Source organism: Chiloscyllium punctatum, chromosome 22 (assembly GCF_047496795.1).
Source record: "Chiloscyllium punctatum isolate Juve2018m chromosome 22, sChiPun1.3, whole genome shotgun sequence".
Classification (NCBI taxonomy): Eukaryota; Metazoa; Chordata; class Chondrichthyes; order Orectolobiformes; family Hemiscylliidae; genus Chiloscyllium; species Chiloscyllium punctatum.
The window spans coordinates 92,770,079-92,790,018 of record NC_092760.1 but is presented as its reverse complement, the minus strand read 5'-3'; the positions used below and the strand labels follow the sequence as shown (position 1 = coordinate 92,790,018).

Sequence of the window (19,940 nt, the reverse complement as noted above, 5' to 3'; positions counted from 1 at the left end):
CTTCCCAGGAGCCCTTTGCTCCTCCCTCGAAACCTCTCGGCAAATGGAGGCCCTAACGCCTGAGGTAATTGTTTTAAACGGTTAGACTCCCCTTCCCAGCAGTCCTTCGCTCCTCCCGCTCAGCGAGTGGTAAATGGGGTCCCAGTCGATGTGTTTGTTGATAGAGTTCCAGTTGGAATGGCATCCTTTGAGGAATCCTCGTGTGTGTCTCTGTTAGAGAATTCCCACAAGGATGGCATTCAGCAAACACATCGACTTGGACCCCATTTACCATCTTCTGAGAAAAAGAACAGGAAATGACTTCACCACAGCAAATGACACCACCACAGGAAATGACCATCAACCCAAGGAAACCTAGACACATAAATATAAAGCAGGTCACGAACACCAGCACTTCACCAGAGGCTCACTGATGATGTTACCTAGTATGGTGACAAAACATCTGAAAACAAACCTTCCAGCTCAGCGAGCAAACCTACATCCAACTATTGAGTGTCTTTAGAAAGAGATGGTGAGGTTCTCAATAATAGAACATAGAACATGGAACAGTACAGCACCGTACAGGCCCTTCGGCCCTTGATGTTGTGCCGAGCATTTATCTTAATCTAAGATCACCCTAACCTACACACCCCTCAATTTACTGTTGTCCATGTGCTTGTCCAGCAGTCTCTTAAATATCCCTAATGTCTCTGACTCTATTACCACTGGCAGTGCATTCCACGCACCCATCACTCTCTGTGTAAAGAACCTACCTCTGACATCTCCCCTAAACCTTCCTCCAATCACCTTAAAATTATGACCCCTCATGACAGCCATTTCTGCCCTGGGGAAAAGTCTCTGGCTATCTTATCTCTCTATGCCTCTCATTACCTTGTACACCACTATCAGGTCACCTCTCTTCCTCCTTCTCTCCAGTGTGAAAAGCCTGAGCTCACTCAACCTCTCTTCATAAGACAGGCCCTCCGATCCAGGCAGCATCCTGGTAAATCTCCTCTGCACCCTCTCTGAAGCACTTACATCCTTCCTATAATGAGGCGACCAGAACTGGACACAATATTCCAAGTGTGACCTAACCAGGGTTTTACAGAGCTGCAGCATAACCTCACAGCTCTTAAACTTAATTCCTCTGTTAATGAAAGCCAAAACATCATACGCCTTCTTAACAACCTTATCAACTTGGGTGGCAACTTTGAGGGATCTATGCACATGGACCCCAAGATCCCGCTATTCCTCCTCACTGCCAAGAATCCTGTCTTTAACCCTGTACTCAGCATTCAAATTCAACCTTCCAAAATGGATCACTTCACATTTATCCAGGTTGGACTCCATCTGCCACTTCTCAGCCCAGCTCTGCATCCTGTCAATGTAATGTTGTATCCTGCAACAGCCCTCGACATTATCTACAACACCACCGACCTTTGTATCATCAGCAAACTTACTCACCCACCCTTCCACTTCTTCATCCAAGTCATTTATAAAAACTACAAAGAGCAGAGACCAAAGAGCAGATCCATATGGGACACCACTGGTCACCGACCTCCAGGAGGAATATTTTCCATCCACTACCACTCACTGTCATCTTTCAGCCAGCCAATTCTGTATCCAGACAGCCAAATTTCCCTGTATCCCATACCTCTTAACTGTCTGAATGAGTCTACCGTGGGGAACCTTATCAAATGCCTCACTGAAATCCATGTACATCACATCCACTGCTTGACCTTCATCAACATGTCTCGTCACATCCTCAAAGAACTCAAAAAGACTTGTGAGACATGGCCTGCCCCTCTCAGAGCCATGTTCACTATCTTTAATCAAAATATGTTTTTCCAAATAGTCATAAACCTATCTCTCAGAATCCTTTCCAGTACTTTGCTTACTACAAGACTGGTAAGACTGACTGGTCTGTAATTCCCAGGGATTTCCCTATTACCTTTCTTGAACAGAGGAACAACATTCGCCTCCTACCAATCGTCTGGTACTACTTCCATGGAGAGTGAGGATGCAAAGATCATCGCCAGAGACACAGCAATCTCATTCCTCACTTCCCATAGTACTCTTGGATATATCTGGTCCGGCCCTGGTGATTTATCTATTTTGATGTTTCCCAGAATTTCCAGCACATCCACTTCCTTCTTATCAAATTGTTCAAGCCTATTAACCTGGTCCATGGTGTTCTCACTATCAACAAGGTCCCTCTATCTCTAGTGAATACTGAAGCAAAAAACTCATTTAGCACCTCCCCCACCTCTTCAGACTCCAGGCACAAGGTCCCTTCACTATCCCTGATCGGCCCAACCCTCTCTCTGTTCATTCTCTTATTCCTCACGAACGTGTAGAATGTCTTTGGGTTTTCCCTAACCCTTCCTGCCAAGGTTTTTTTGTGCCCCCTCCTAGCTCTCCTCCATCCATTTTTGAATTCTTTCCTCACTACCCTGTAATCCTCAAAAGCTGTGACAGATCCTTTCTTCCTCAACCTTAAGTAAGCTTCCTTCTTCCTCTTGATGAGAAGCTCCTCTGCTCTTGTCATTCCAAGGCTCCTTCACCTTACCATCCCTTGCCTGTTTCAGTGAGACAAAATTATCCAACACTCGGAATTAGTGTTCCTTAAACAGCCTCCGCATTTCTGCTGTGCATTTCCTGGAGAACAATTGTTCCCAGTTTATACTCCCCAGCTCCTGTCTAATAGCAGGATAATTTCCCCACCCCCAATTAAATACCTTGCCATACTGTCTGTGCCTATGGCTATGGTAGAGGGATCAGTAAATGGATCACGGGTTTTGGAGGAAAGGCAGGGGAATGGGATTGAGAAACCTATCAGCTATGATGAAATGGTGGAACACATTTGATAGGCTGAATGGCCTAATTCCACTCCACTGCTTTATGGTCTTTATGATCATGTTGTCAATCTGCCTTGGACATTCGATAGACTTCATCTAAAACATTTCAACCCTGTTCAAACATGGGAAGAAGGAGGAGTTGCTAATTACAGACTGATCAGTCGAGCTTCAGTGGTGAAATTGGCAGTCAAACAGTAAATGTAATTTAATACAGAAAATAAGAATTTGTATGACATCTTTAACACAACAAAACAAACCGAGCTGTGACATCAAAGTTTTATCAAACACAGTGCTACCCGACCTAATGAGATGTTGGGACAAATTGAGGATTTTGATGATGGGAAATGCTGACCAAACCTATGACCAATCAGCTGCTTCCCATGCATTCGTGATATCACATTGCCATTGGTCTCGTTGTAGGTCGGTCTCTTGATCTACATCTGATATGGAGTTATCAAATCATACAGGACTGAACAGGCCCTTCTGCCCTTTGATTCTGTACAGCTTTATTTCCTCTCCTGCTCAGTTTGAACTTTGCAGGTTTCATGAATTAAATCACCTCTTTTCCCTTCTGTCCTGAATTCCACTTTAAGCCAAATTTGCAGATATTCACTCTGACTCAGTTTCCATGTATAACTCCCTTAAACATTTTCCCTCTCACTTTGAACTCATGACCCCTAGTAATTGAGGCCCCCGCTCTGGGAAAAAGCTTCTTGCTATCCACCCAGTCTATACCTCTCGTAATTTTGTAGATATCAATCAGGTCTCCCCTCAACCTTCATCTTTCTTAAAAAAAATCCTAATCTACTCAACCTCCCTTCATAGCTAGCATCCTCCATACCAGGCAACATCCTGGTGAACCTCCTCTGCACCCTCTCCTAAACATCCACATCCTTTTGGAAATGTGATGACCAGAACTATACGCAATATTCCAAATGTGGCCGAACCAAAGTCTGATACAACTGTAACATGACCTGCCAACTCTTGTACTCCATACCCTGTCCAATTTTTAAAAAATCATGCTGTATGCCTTCTTGACCACTCAACTGACCTGCTTTGCCACCTTCAGGGAACAACAGACCTGAACACCCAGGTCTCTCTGTACATCAATTTTCCACAGGACTTTTCCATTTAATGTATAGTTCACTCTTGAATTGGATCTTCAAAAATGCATACCTTGCATTTGCCCAGATTGAACTTCATCTGCCATTTCTCTGCCAAACTCTCCAATCCTATCTATATTCGGCTGTATTCTCTGACAATCCCCTTCACTATCTGCTACTCCACCAATCTTAGTGTCACCTGCAAACTTGCTAATCAGACCACCTATACCTTTCTCCAGATCATTTATCAAACAACTGTGGTCCCAGCACGGATCCCTGTGGGACACCACTGGTCACAGGGCTCCATTTTGAGAAACTCCCTTCCAGTTCTACTCTCTGTCTCCTGTTGCCCAACCAGTTCTCTATCCACCAAGCTAGAGCACCCTTGACCCCATGTGTCTTCACCTTCTTCATCTGCCTCCCATGGGAAACCTTATTAAATGCCTTACTGAAGTCCATGTATATGACATCAACAACCCTTCCCTCAATAATCAACTTTGTCACTTCCTCAAACAATTCTATTAAGTTGTTAAGACATGACCTTCCCTGCACAAACCATGCTGCCTATCACTGATAAGCCCATTTTCTTCCAAATGGGAATAGATCTCTCCCTCAGTATCTTCTCCAGTAGCTTCCCTACCATTGACATCAGACTCATTCGTCTATAATTACCTGGATTATCCCTGCTACCCTCCTTAATCAAGGGGACGCATTAGCAATTCTCCATTGTTACCACATCCTTCCTATTTCTGAGCTCTGCCCATATTGCCTCACTGCTCGAGTCCTCCATAGTGCTCTCTTTCAGCACAGCTGTGATATCCTCTCTGACCAGTAATACAACTCCTCCACCCCTTTTATCTCCCTCTCTGTTCTGCCTGAAGCATTGATATCCTGGGATACAGTACTTAGTTGCCAATCATGCCCTTTCCTTAACCAAGTCTCAGTAATAGCAATATCATCATACTCCCAGGTACTAATCCAAGCCCCAAGCCTTACCTACTATACTTCTTACATTAAAACAATGCACCTCAGACCACCTGTCCCTCTGCATTCATCATCTGCTCCCTGCCTACTCTTCCCCTTATTCATGCTGACTTCATTATCTAGTTCCTTAAAGGCTTTAGTTACTACCTCCTTCCTGTCCACTAGCCTCCCCATTTAGTCCCCATCCCCCTGCCACATTAGTTTAAACCTTCTCCAACGCCGTTAGCTAAAGCCCCCCCAAAGACATTGGTTCCAGTCCGGCCCAGGTGTAGACAGTCCAATTTATAATAGTCCCACCTCCCTCAGAACCGGTCCAAATGTCCCAAAAGCCTGAACCCCTCCCTCCTGTACCATCTCTTAAGCCACGCATTCATCCTGAATATTCTGTCATTCCTACTCTGACTCTCATGTGGCACTGGTAGCAATCCTGAGATCACTACCTCTGAGGTCCTACTTTTTAACTCAGCTCCTAACTCCCTAAATTCTGCTTGAGGGACCTCATCCCATTTTTACCGATATCATTGGTGCCTACATGCTTCTGTGTGTGTGAGTGCATGTGTTTCTGTGTGTGTGCGCGCTTGTTTCTGTGTGTATGAGAGAGAGTGTGTCTGAATGTGAATGTGTGAATGTGTGTGTGTGTGAGAGTGTGTCTGAATGTGTGAATGCGTGTGTGTGTGTCTGAATGTGTGAGAGCATGTATAAATGTGAATATGTATCTGTGTATGTAGGTGTGTGTGTATGAATGTATGTGTGTGATTAGATTAGATTACTTACAGTGTGGAAACGGGCACTTCGGCCCAACAAGTCCACACCGCCCCGCCGAAGCGTAACTCACCCATACCCCTACAGCTACATTTACCCCTTACCTAACACTATGGGCAATTTAGCATGGCCAATTCACCTAACCTGCACATCTTTGGACTGTGGGAGGAAACCGGAGCACCCGGAGGAAACCCACGCAGACACGGGGAGAACGTGCAAACTCCACACAGTTAGTCGCCTGAGGCGGGAATTGAACCCGGGTCTCAGGCGCTGTGAGGCAGCAGTGCTAACCACTGTGCCACCGTGCCGCCCAAACGGTGTGTGTGAGAGAGAGTGTGTGTGAGAGAGAGTGTGTGTGCATGTGTGAGACTGTGAGGTAAAAACAATGACTGCAGATGCTGGAAACCAGATTCTGGATTAGTGGTGCTGGAAGAGCACAGCAGTTCAGGCAGCATCCAAGGAGCTTCGAAATCGACGTTTCGGGCAAAAGCCCTTCATCAGGAATAAAGGCAGAGAGCCTGAAGCGTGGAAAGATAAGCTAGAGGAGGGTGGGTGTGGGGAGAAAGTAGCATAGAGTACAATGGGTGAGTGGGGGAGGGGATGAAGGTGATAGGTCAGGGAGGAGAGGGTGGAGTAGATAGGTGGAAAAGGAGATAGGCAGGTAGGACAAGTCCGGACAAGTCATGGGGACAGTGCTGAGCTGAAAGTTTGGAACTAGGGTGAGGTGGGGGAAGGGGAAATGAGGAAACTGTTGAAGTCCACATTGATGCCCTGGGGTTGAAGTGTTCTGAGGCGGAAGATGAGATGTTCTTCCTCCAGGCATCTGGTGGTGAGGGAGCAGCGGTGAAGGAGGCCCAGGACCTATATGTCCTCAGCAGAGTGGGAGGGGGAGTTGAAATGTTGGGCCACGGGGCAGTTTGGTTGATTGGTGCGGGTGTCCCGGAGATGTTCCCTAAAGCGCTCTGCTAGGTGGCGCACCGTCTCCCCAATGTAGAGGAGACCACATCGGGAGCAACGGCTACAATAAATGATATTAGTGGATGTGCAAGTAAAACTTTGATGGATGTGGAAGGCTCCTTTAGGGCCTTGGATAGAGGTGAGGGAGGAGGTGTGGGCACAGGTTTTACAGTTCCTGCGGTGGCAGGGGAAAGTGCCAGGATGGGAGGATGGGTTGTAGGGGGGTGTGGACCTGACCAGGTAGTCACGGAGGGAACGGTCTTTGCGGAAGGCAGAAAGGGGTGGGGAGGGAAATATATCCCTGGTGGTGGGGTCTGTTTGGGGGTGGCGGAAACGTCGGCGGATGATTTGGTTTATGCGAAGGTTGGTAGGGTGGAAGGTGAGCACCAGGGGCATTAGGGGGGTGGGGTCTGAGGGCGGAGGTGCGGGATGTGAACGAGATGTGTTGGAGGGCATCTTTAACCATGTGGGAAGGGAAATTGCTGTCTCTAAAGAAGGAGGCCATCTGGTGTGTTCTGTGGTGGAACTGGTCCTCCTGGAAGCAGATATGGCGGAGGCGGAGGAATTGGGAATACGGGATGGCCCCTTTGGAAGAGGTAGGGTGGGAAGAGGTGTAATCCAGGTAGCTGTGGGAGTCAGTGGGTTTGTAAAAAATGTCAGTGTCAAGTTGGTCGTCATTAATGGAGATGGAGAGGTCCAGGAAGGGGAGGGAGGTGTCAAAGATGGTCCAGGTAAATTTAAGGTCAGGGTGGAATGTGTTGGTTAAGTTGATGAATTGCTCAACCTCCTCGTGGGAGCACGAGGTGGCGCCAATGCAGTCATCAATGTATCGGAGAAAGAGGTAGGGAGTGGTGCCAGTGTAATTACGGAAGATCAACTGTTCTACGTAGCCAACAAAGAGACAGGCATAGCTGGGGCCCATACGTGTGCCCATGGCTACGCCTTTGGTCTGGAGGAAGTGGGAGGATTCAAAGGGGAAATTGTTAAGGGTGAGGACCAGTTCAGCCAAACAAATGAGAGTGTCGGTGGAAGGGTACTGTTGGGGACAGCTGGAGAGGAAAAAATGGAGGGCTTGGAGGCCCTGGTCCTGGCGGATGGAGGTGTAGAGGGATTGGATATCCATGGTGAAGATGAGGCGTTGGGGGCCGGGGAAACGGAAGTCTTGGAGGAGGTGGAGGGTGTGGGTGGTGTCTCGAACGTATGTGGGGACTTCTTGGACTAAGGGGGATAGGACAGTGTCAAGGTAGGTAGAGATGAGTTCAGTGGGGCAGGAGCATGCTGAGACAATGGGTCGGCCAGGGTGGTCAGGCTTGTGGATCTTGGGAAGGAGGTAGAACCAGGCAATGTGGGGTTCCCGGACAATGAGGTTGGAAGCTGTGGGTGGGAGATCTCCTGAGGTGATGAGGTTCTGTATGGTCTGGGAGATGATGGTTTGGTGATGGGGGGGTGGGGTCATGGTCGAGGGGGGCAGTAGAAAGAGGTGTCCTCGAGTTGGCGTTTGGCTTCAGCGGTGTAGAGGTCAGTGCGCCAGACTACCACTGCGCCCCCTTTATCTGCTGGCTTGATGGGGAGGTTGGGATTGTAGCAGAGGGATTGGAGGGCTGCGTGTTGTGAGGGTGAGAGGTTGGAGTGGGAGAGGGGGGTAGACAGGTTGAGGCGGTTAATGTCCCGGCGGCAGTTGAAAATGAAGAGGTCGAGGGCAGGTAATAGGCCAGCGCGGGGTGTCCAGGTGGATGCAGTGTGTTGGAGGTGGGCGAAGGGGTCCTCGGAAGGTGGGCGGGAGTCCTGATTGTGAAAGTAAGCTCGGAGGTGGAGGCGACGGAAGAATTGTTCGACGTCACGGCGTGTATTAAATTCATTGATGCGTGGACGGAGGGGGATGAAGGTGAGTCCTTTGCTGAGGACTGATCGTTCGTCCTCAGTGAGGGGGAGGTCTGGGGGGATGGTGAAAACTCGGCAGGGCCGGGAGCTGGGATCTGGTGTGGGTGTGGAGCTGGGAGTGGGGTCGGAGCCAGTACCTGGAGTGGGTGTGATGGTGGGGGGAATGGGGGTGGAGTCATAAGCAGGGGTAATGTTCCCCTCGGGGTTCTGGGGGTGGGGATAGTGACAGTGGGGTCTGTGGGGGGCGTGTCAGCAGAATGCAGGTGAGTGGCGCTGGTGGGGGCGGAAGTGGTGGTGACCATGGCAGTAGGGGTGGTGGAAGTCACTGAGCATGTGGCATCAGCGATGATGTGAAGGGCGGAAGTGATGTCACGTGTGATGCATGAGGAATTATGAGGGGTGGAAGTGGCTGTGGGAGTGGCCATGATGGGGGTGGAATGACATCATCAATCAGCGTGGGGGTGGTAGCTGCATTAGCCACATGGCTAATGGCAGAATAGATTCCAAGGTTAGGGGAATCTTCTGGAATGTTTGAAGAGCGCTGGTTATGGAGGTGGGTGGATAAAAGTTTCTTGTACTTACAGTTTTTGATGTTTGAGATGGAGTTGAAATACTGTTTGTTGAGAGTATGAATTCTCCTGAGGATGTAGTACAGAGTGGGTCCTTTGTAATTCTGAGAGAGTGTGGCCCTCAGCTGAGGCAGGGCTGACTGTAGAGAGGTTAGGTGCCGGCGCATTGTTGCAAGCGTGGAGCGGAGGATCTTGAAGGAGAACTGTTGCTGGTGTTTTTGAATCTGTAGTTTGTACTGTTTGTCCTGTTCGGGTCCGAACTCTGCTGGTTTAAAGGTGGTCTGGAGTCCGTGTGGGATGAGTTGGTTACGGAGGCAGGCACTGAGGAAGCAAATGTGGCTGTGGTAGCGAGTTTGTTTCAGGACATGGTTGAAGAGCTTCAGGGCAGAGGAAATGACCTGGGAGTTGCAGTGGGAGAGGGACTCCCTGAGATTCTTGTAGAGAGAGGAGGAAAACTTCTTCAAGGCAGGCATCCTTGCAAGAGGATTCGCAGTAGGGTTAAAATCAACGAGGTAAAAACAATGACTGCAGATGCTGGACTTCAACAGTTTCCTCATTTCCCCTTCCCCCACCTCACCCAAGTTCCAAACTTCCAGCTCAGTAACTGTCCCCATAACTTGTCCGGACTTGTCCGACCTGCCTATCTCCTTTTCCACCTATCCACTCCACCCTCTCCTCCCTGACCTATCACCTTCATCCCCTCCCACACTCACCCATTGTACTCTATGCTACTTTCTTCTCACCCCCACCCTCCTCTAGCTTATCTCTCCACGCTTCAGGCTCACTGCCTTTATTCCTGATGAAGGGCTTTTGCCCGAAACGTCGATTTCGAAGCTCCTCGGATGCTGCCTGAACTGCTGTGCTCTTCCAGCACCACTAATCCAGAATGTGTGAGACTGTGTCTGAGTGTGTGTGTGTGGGTCTTGGGTTTCAGCAGCTAACAAATGGAGTTTGTGATGGGGCCAATATTTACATGAAGAACGTGTCTTCTGATCCAGTACAGTGTGGCAGTGAAGCAGAGACAGTGGACCATTGAGAGAGGTGTTCAGGAAGTAACGTGAAGGGATGCAGATTGTTGTCATTGGTTTATCGTGAATTGGACATCACATATATTACAGAGACAGGCCAATCAACACAACTGCTCTGTGATGAAGGGTCAGTGGATCCAAAATGTTAACTCTGCTTTCTTTTCAATCATAGCACAAAAACAAATTATTACAAATGCCAGAAATCATAGCTGCTGTCTCCCTGCACTCTCTGGTCACTCTCCTCAGCGCTCCTGTACCAGTCCAATTTGAGCATTTACATTTGATAACTGTGATGTAGCATGGGGCCAGCACTTGAAAATTACTGGAGCACTGAATTCCCGACCTCAAATTAAAAATTAATCCTAAACTTACAGATATAAAATAATTAGCAAAATATCTAGAGTGGAACTTAGGAGTATTTTTTTCACACAAGATATGTTAGGAATCACTAGACTCCCTGAAAGAGTGGTGTCGGCAGATTCGATCAGCATTTTCCAAAGTCAGCTTCACACATATTTGCAGAGTTGGCAGAAAAGCTGGAAAATGAGAGGACATTTTTCATGAAGAGGCATGGGGATGACCTTGTTTTTGATCGTTCCTTGCCTTTTGTGATACTTGTTTGGAAATTGATATTATGATCACTCTTTCCTCAATGCTTCCCTCCTAAAACATGCATCACTTCATTTCCTAGAAAGTGTCCCAAATTGCTGAACACACATTGTACAGATTTTAGGAATATCCTCTCTTCCTTGCCCTTTACAATTTCACTCTATATCCAAATGATTTGAAACATCCCAATATCAATAAACTTTTTGAATCTTGCTGCTGGTTTGATATTAAACTTTCAAAGTTCAAACCTCAGTTTTAGCCGAACATCTGTTTGATTTTTGTATATGTTCACCTCCACCTTCTCGAGGGCAACTGGAAATAGGCAATTAATGCTGGACCAGCCAAGCAGGCTCACATCCCACAAATGAATCTTTAAAAATGAGGTCTCAGTGTTTACCCTCTCGAAGGGTGAGACTTGATGAGATGAAAATTGTTCCTGCAGTCAAAGTAAACATTTATTTGGCATTTTGTATTTCCAGATAACAATGAATCTTTATTAGCTTGGAAGTCTGAATTCAGTCAAAATGAAAAGACAGTCTCGGAGGCTGAAACACAGTTATTTAACCAACTGCCCAACAGAGGGCCCCCCAGAGCAAGGCATGAAACTAAACTTGTCACTGGTTTATCGTGAATTAGACATCACGAAACATGCCACTCAACACAACTGCTCTTTAATGAGGAAGAGTCACTGGATCCAAAACATTAACTCTGTTTTCTCTCCACAGATGCTGCCAGACCTACTGAACTTTTCCACCAGTAGGTGTTTTAGTTTCTGATTTCTAGCCTCTGCAATTCTTTCAATTTTTTGCTATCTGCTAATGTAGATGCTCTGTGCCAACCTCCCCAAATGCCTTTTCATTTAAAATAACACAAAAAAACCAAAGGTTTCTGTTTCTACCAAATAAAAACTGAAAGATCTGCAGATGCTGGAAATCTGATACAAAGACAGGTGTTGCTGGAGAAACTCAGCAGGACTGGCAGCATCTATGCAGAGAAAGCAGAGTTAACAGTTTGGCTCCAGTGACCCTTTCTGAGAACTGATTTTAGCGAGGAGTGCTCCCATGTCGTTAACCTAATCCCCACACTAGGCCTTGTCATCTCATGGGCTGCTACTACAAACGAACCATGAAGGATGTTTTAGGTTTTTTGCTGTTACCAGTCCTCCTTTGTTTTAGGCCTATCTATAATTAATGGCAGAGAATCTGCGGAGGAATCCCTGTTCTTAGATAAATTCACCAGAGTCCCAGCCGACTATCGGGCTGCTCTCTCGTTAGAGAGAGAGAGACAGAGATGACTGGTGAAGATAGCAAGGGTTATTCAACACTGTCAATAAGTACAGCATCATTTGGTCAATCCCATTAATATTCAGGACCTTAGGGTACCGAGCTGTCAATTCCCTCCAAGAGCTTGAGGAGAGCCCAGTGTCTCCACCCACAGACTGGAACTCCAGTCGAGTGCAATGAAACACAAAGATTAACCCCTTCAGAAACATGCCCTTACACCACATCCTGCCACATGTGGAAACACCTTCTCTATGACCATCTCATCAAAGTCCTTCATCATTCTGAAGAAATACTCCCTGTGTTCCTGTACTAGAACAAGCAAACCCCAGCCTGTTCACCTTTTCCTCAGGGCTACATCCTTTGTATTTTGCCACATTATTGTGAATCTTTAAGGAATTATTCCAGCACCTTTCCTTATTTTTGTGACACAGACCAGAATTTCAATAATCCCAGTGAGACAGAGCAGGCGGTATTGATAAGTGAAATTATTGGAATCCGGGTGAAACAGTTCCACAACATTAAGGAAGTCTTTTACCAGACATGAACCTGGACGTGAACAGGAGATCCAAGATCCAAGATCCAACTTATAGAGTCATAGAGATGTACAGCATGGAAACAGACCCTTCAGTCCAACCCATCCATGCCAACCAGATATCCCAACCCAATGTAGTCCCACCTGCCAGCACCCGGCCCATATCCCTCCAAACCCTTCCTATTCATATACCCATCCAAATGCCTCTTAAATGTTGCAGTTGTACCATCCTCCACCACTTCCTCTGGCAGCTCATTCCATACACATACCACCCTCTGCGTGAAAAGGTTGCCCCTTAGGTCTCTTTTATATCTTTCCCCTCTCACCCAAAACCTATGCCCTCAAGTTCTGGCCTTCCCCAGACTTTTGTTGTGCCTCCAGACATTGTCTGCCCTCCCGATGGAAAAGACTTTGTCTATTTATCCTATCCATGCCCCTCATAATTTTGTAAACCTCTATAAGGTCACCCCTCAGCCTCCGACGCTCCAGGGAAAACAGCCCCAGCCTGTTCAGCCTCTCCCTATAGCTTAAATCCTCCAACCCTGGCAACATCCTTGTAAATCTTTTCTGAACCCTTTCAAGTTTCACAACATCTTTCCGATAGGAAGGAGACCAGAATTGTACACAATATTCCAACAGTGGCCTAACCAATGTCCTGTCCGCAACATGACCTCCCAACTCCTGTACTCAATACTCTGATCAATAAAGGAAAGCATACCAAACACCTTCTTCATTATCCTATCTACCTGCGACTGAACTTTCAAAGAGCTATGAACCTGCATTCCAAGGTCTCTTTGTTCAGCATCACTCCATAGGAACTTACCATTAAGTGTATAAGTCCTGCTAAGATTTGCTTTCCCAAAATGCAGCACCTCGCATTTATTTCTGAATTAAATTCCACCGGGAGGGCAGACAATGTCTGGAGGCACAACAAAGGATTCGTCAACAATGCCAGCAGTAACTAACTAATAGCAGGTCAAGACCCTGCCCTGTGGCCTTGTTACTAAAAAATGGACAGGGACCAGCAAAGACAGGGGGACACCATCCCATCCAACACTCCACCCACCTCACTCCCATCCAACACCCTCCCTCACTCTCCTCCAACACCCTGCCTCACACCCCTGTGACACCCCCTCACTCTCCAACAACACCCCACCCTGACTCCCCTACACCCCCCACCCTCACTCCCCTACAACACCCCACCCTCACTTCCCTATAACACCCTCCCTCACTCCCCTCCAACACCCTCCCTCACTCCCCTAAAACCCAATGCCTCACTCCCCTCCAACACTCCACCCTCTCACTCCCCTCCAACACTCCACCCTCTCACTCCCCTCCAACATACCATCCCTTCACTCCCCATCAACACCTCACCCTCACTCCCCTCCAATACACCACCTCTCACTCCCCCTCCAACACTCCATCCTCTCATTCTCCTCCAACACTCTGACCTTTCATTTTTCAGTGTAATTTTTATTTGACCTGCTGTAGTTCTGAGAACTCTTGATGTTCTGATTGGGCCAGCAGATGTATAAAGTAGGAGACTGCCTTGGATTGCACCAACAGTTATGATTGTCCTGTAAAAAGCCAACAGATTTACCCTCTTACCTGCTTTCATGAGGGGTTCACCCTGTTTCCTGCCCTACTACAGCTTTACCCCATGACCTGCCCTGGTGAGAACTTTCCCTCACAAGGGAAACAAGGGAATGTTTACCACTGTGTGCCCTGGTGATGGTGTTCTGTGTCTGACCATAAATCACAGCCATCAATACGAGAGCAGTCAAATCCAGGCTCCAATTTTTTTAGATTCCCTACGGTATGGAACCAGGCCATTTGGCCCAACAAGTACACACTGACCCTCCGAAGAGTAATCCACCCAGTCCTATTCCCCTACATTATATTTACCTCTGACTAATGCACCTAATACTATGGGCAATTCACCTAACCTGCACGAGGAAACTGGAGCACCCGGAGGAAACCCACGCAGACACGGGGAGAATGTACAAACTCCACACAGACAGTCGCCTGAAACAGGAATTGAACCTGAGTCCCTGGTGCTGTGAGGCAGCAGTGCTAACCACTGAGCCACTGTGCCACCCCTTTAGATCCCACCACCTTGGGAATTTTTACAGGGAGGACAAGAAGTGGAAATACTAAACCCTCTGTCCACCAAATAATTATCGATTAAATTTTTTAAGGGGCTTGCTAATAGTCCAGGGCTGGGGGAGAGGAGAATGTAATCTTTGAAGCTGAAACTGCTGAATCCAGTCTGATGCAAATTAGTGAACAGCTATTGAGGTCAAAAAGGGAAGATCCTGCCTAGATTCTATCCTGTCTCTCTCTGGGCTCTCTCTCCATCTCCACCAATCCACTCACTGCCACTGTTGCATCCCACCCTCCCATAAAAACCACCTTTTTCTTCACTCTACTCTTCTTTGTTGTGAAGAAGTGTCCTACTGGGCTTAGAATGTCAACATGTTTCTCTCTTCACGGATGCTGCTGAGTTTCCCCAGCAATTCCTGTTCTTGTTTCTTGAAATCTCCAGCATCCACAGTTGTTGGTTTTAATTACATTGAGAAACAGTATTGCATGGGCAATGCAGCAACACAAGGTCAGTCCCCAGGAGCCACTCCATTAGTACCTTCCCAAACCTAATTTGAAAATTTAACAAAATGTTCCATTGATCTTCCTGCAATAAATGAGCAGAGCCAATCTGCGCACACCTCAGGGGAAGCATGGAGAAGCTTAAAGCTAAAATCAATATCAAAATTACTTACACAACAACTGAATTTCCACTGTGTTTAATGTTGGAGTAAATCAAGCAGCCTCAAGTCAGCACTATGCAGCCTGCCTGTGTTATTACTTTGTTCTTGTACAAAGATTACTGCATCTGAACTTGGAAGGGTACAGTAGAACAGTGAGCCCCAAGTTATGTATTAATCCCTGCATTACCCCATCACTCAACTAAACTCTTGGTTTCTGTTGTCGTTTTATTGATAAAAGCTGATACATTGGCCTCGAATTTTGGACTCCTGTATTGTTGAGTCCGAGGATTGCTGTGCCTGGTGGGTGCTGAGGTTTTATGATTGAATGAAAGAATTAATAACTTATGTTGGTTCTCAGTCATGAGTCTCACAAACAACAAAAGAATGAAACCAAATATAAGCAACAGCTCCCAATGGCATTGATTCTGAATTTAGTCCTGCTTCCAGATTGATTGCTATAAACGTTGCACCTCACAATGTTTGGTTGTAGTTGGACCTCTCAGATTATTAGCATTCTAGATTCCCTTTCTATTCAATTATACTGGTGAATGGCCATGTTAGTTTGTAAGTTATAGTATATTAAAGTAATATCTTATGATGACATTTCATTGAACAGAGCTTGAACTGTCCCTTTTAAAATTTCAAAGAACCAGAACCATCAGGGTGGCACGGTGACTCAGTGGTGAGCACAGCTGCCTCACAGCACCAGGGACCCGGGTTCGACTCCAGCCTCAGGCAACTGTCTGTGTGGTGTTTGCACATTCTCCCTGTGTCTGCATGGGTTTCCAAAGGGCCTGTTTTCATATTGTCAGGCATTTAATCTAATCTAATCTATCCTAAATCTCCTGGAATGTGAAAGCCCATTTCAGATTCTCCAGTTTCTCAAGGAATACCATCTTTGAGTCAAACATGTGCCCTTTTAGGTTGTGATTGGGGCAGCCTCCTGTCCATCAGCTTCAACCTTGTCTAAGGAGTTGCCAATATGCGGTTTGTGAAAGTTGAATTAAATTGAAAAGAGTGTTCCTACTCCTGTGAGATTTGAAGATTTGACGATACTCTGAGGTGTCAGTGAGCAGTGATCTGCTTCGATTTCCTCCCACCTGTCTTTAGTAGAAATAACAGAAACACTTTCAGCAGCACTATCATTCTGAACAGTTTTATGAGAGGGTATCATGAAAGAATGACTTGATCTCAGTGCTCTGTTGTTCAATGTTAAAGCATTTTCAGGAGCATGCACAGCTGTTTTTAAGCCTTACAGCATCAGACCATTTTAAATCCATTTCTGTGGTTATTAATATCATGTTTGCCAAGTGTTCCATTTTATTGAAGACAGGGATAATGGAAGAATGTCCTCTAGATGCCCATTACAACTTTACGCTTCACATTCGGGAGAAGTGAGCATCCATGAGCATCCTGAGAAGTTGACTTCTAAAAAGGTTGATAAAACTGAGGAGGCATCTTCCCCAGGGAAATAAGTCATCGAAGTGGAACATTCTTCTACCTAATGAAAACTCTTCGACATTGAATAAATTAGTAACTAATAAAAACTACAGGGAATGGAGTGTAGTTGAAAATGGAGGCCATTCAAATAAATACTGTCTGACCTGTGCCTCAACTGAAAATATCACTCTTTTCTCTGTATCTCTTGTTGGGAAACAAAGATCTGCGGATACAATCAAACACATTAAGGCCAGGAGTATGCCACTCAGCCCTTGACCCTATTCCACCATTCAATATGGTCCGAGCTGATCTGATTCCCCCAAATGCTTGGACAACTTCATCCTATTTAAAGAATTTATTCACCTCTCCCTTAAAAATAATCAAGAACTTAGTTGCATGCATTGATTGTAATTTTCTAAAAGTTATTGGATCCTGGAGAAGTCCCAAGCATTGGAAGATTGACTAATGTGACAGCCCTATTCGAAAAGGAAGGGACACAATGAGCAGGTAACTACAGACTGATTAGTTGAACATCCATTGTTGGAAAAGTAATGGAATAAGTCATTAAGGGAGAAATAGAATATTTGGAAAATCATAAGGTAATCATGCAGAGTCAGCATGGCATCATGAAAGGGAAATCATATCGGACTCATTTATTGGAGTTTTTCAAGGAAGTCTCAACCAGAGTGGAGAGAGGGGAACCAGTAGATCTGTTATATTCAGATTTGCAGAAGGTGTTCACGAAAGGCTAAGTCCTAGAGCGCAGAGTTGGAGGTAGTCTATTGGCATGGATAGAGAATTAGCTCATGAGCAGGAAACAGGAAGTGGGGTTGGCATCCTGTGACCAGTCGGGTTCCAAAGGGATCAGTGTTGGGACCACAACTGATTACAATGTGTATTAGTGACTTTGAGAAAAGAAGGAAATGAATGCACTGCTGTCAAATTTGCTGACAACACAAAAATAAGTGGAAAGGCAAGTTGTGAAAAGGATATAAACAGTTTACAGATATATATCGATAGGTTAAATAACGGGCAAAAAGTTGGCAAAAGCAGTATAATGTGGGAAAATGTGAAGCTGTTTATTTTGGAAAGGAGAACAAAAGAACAGAATATTATGAAATGGAATAAAGAAATGCAGAAAGCTGCAACACAAAGGGATCGGGGGGAGCACAGAAAGCAACACATGTGGCAGCAGCTAATTAGGAAGGGCTCATGGGATGCTGGCTCTTATTTCAAGGGGGTATGGGTTATAAGAGTAAGGAAGTCTTACTGTAACTATATAAGATGCTGGGGAGACCACATCTGAAGGACTGTGAGCAGTTTTGGCCTCCATGTTTAGGTGTTATGTCATTGGAGGCAGGCCAGAGAAGGTTCACTGGGGCAATCTTTGGCACAAAGGGACTGTCTTATAAGCAAAGGCTAAACAGGTCAGGACTCTACTCCAGGAGTGTAGAAGAGTTCGAAGTGATCCAATTGGATTTTTAAAGGAATTGACAGGGTCAATGCTGACAATATGTTTGTTTTCATGGGAGAGTCTAGGACCAGAGGGCACAGTCTCAGAATAAAGGAGTGCTAATTTAAGACCCAGATGAGGAGGAATTTCTTCTCTCAGAGGGTTGTGAGTCTTCGGAACTTATAGCCACAGACAGAGCTGTGAGAGCAGAGTCCTCGTGTATATTTATGGCTGAGACAAAGAGATTGCTGATCAGTCGGAATCAAAGAATATGGAGAAAGTGGATGTGAGGAATGTTGGATCCACCATGATCCTACCGATTGATGGAAAGGCTCAAGGAGCTGAATGGTATCTTCCTGTTCCTATTTCCTCTGATCTTATGGTCTAACTCTGCCTCCACCAGAGTTTAAATAGTAGAGTTCCAAAGACTCTCATCCCTTTGTGTTTAAATAATCATCATCGTCAGTTTTAAGGTCCTTGTGATCTTACATGTTTTAATTGTCACCATTTGCTGTCCATCAGATACTAAAATAGTCTATCCAACCTTTTCTCAGAAGATAACCCAACAGTTCCAGGTTATAATGTAATCGATCTTCTCTGTTATTCAGTGTCACATTGCTAATATCCCATTTTCCACAATAACTCAAATGTTCTGAAATGGATATCTGGCTGATGTTTCGATTATCAATCCAGTTGCTTTATATCTTCCTTTCATGTATTTCCCAGACTCTGCTGGAACTTGGAGCTTCGACTGATTACAAGGACAGTCGTGGCCTGACGGCTCTATATCACACGGTGCTGGTTGGAGGAGACCCCTACTGCTGTGAACTGCTGCTTTATGAACATGCTTCCATTGGTTGTAAAGATGAAAATGGGTGGCAAGAAATCCATCAGGTACAGATAAGTTCATGTTCTTCTTTCATACACCAGTTCCAGCAAGTTACAGCCTGGCCAACAAACAAGAGGATCAGGAATAGGAGTAGACCATTCAGCCCCTCGAGCCTGATCATGGCCGATCTGATTGTAATCTCAAATCTGCATTTAGTTCTAGATTCTCCCACAAGAGGAAATGCTCTCCACCCTGTCAACCTCAGCTCCGTTAATGTAGATGGTACATGGGTTTCAGTAAGAACACAGAAAATGGTAAAAGAGGGGATGGTGTGGCATTGTTAATCAAGGACAGTATTACGGTATCAGAAAGGATGTTTGAGGACTCGGCTACTGATGTAGTATGGGCTGGGGTTAGAAACAGGAAAGGAGAGGTCACCCTGTTGGGAGTTTACTATAGGCCTCTGAATAGTTCCAGAGATGTCGAGGAAAGGATAGCAAAGATAGTCCTCCTTAGGAGGGAGAGTAATAGGGTAGTTGTTAGGGGGGCCTTTAACTTTCCAAATATTGACTGGGAATACCATAGTTCAAGCAGTTTAGATGAATCAGTTTTTGTCCAGTGTGTACAGGAGGGTTTCCTGATACAGTATGTAGACAGGCCAACAAGGGGCGAGGCCACATTGGATTTGGTACTTGGTAATGAACCTGGCTAGGTGTTAGATTTGCAGGTAGGTGAACACTTTGGTGATAGTGACCACAATTTGGTTATGTTTACTTTAGTAATGGAAAGGGATAGGTATATGCCACAGGGCAGGAGTTATAGCTGGGGGAAAGGCAATTATGAAATTATTAGGCAAGAGTTAGGATGCATAGGAAAGGGAAGGAAACTGCAGGGGATGGGCACAATTG

At 45.9% G+C, this 19,940-nt stretch overlaps 1 protein-coding gene across 1 annotated transcript in view; it reads left to right on the top strand.

The window, feature by feature from the left end:
- LOC140493855 (SH3 and multiple ankyrin repeat domains protein 2-like) overlaps positions 1-19,940 on the top strand; it is a 1,358,365-nt gene that overhangs the window by 321,568 nt on the left and 1,016,857 nt on the right. The window contains exon 8 of the mRNA XM_072592836.1: positions 18,930-19,097. Within this exon, the coding sequence (XP_072448937.1) occupies positions 18,930-19,097 (168 nt within the window). The remainder of the gene's footprint in view (positions 1-18,929; positions 19,098-19,940) is intronic.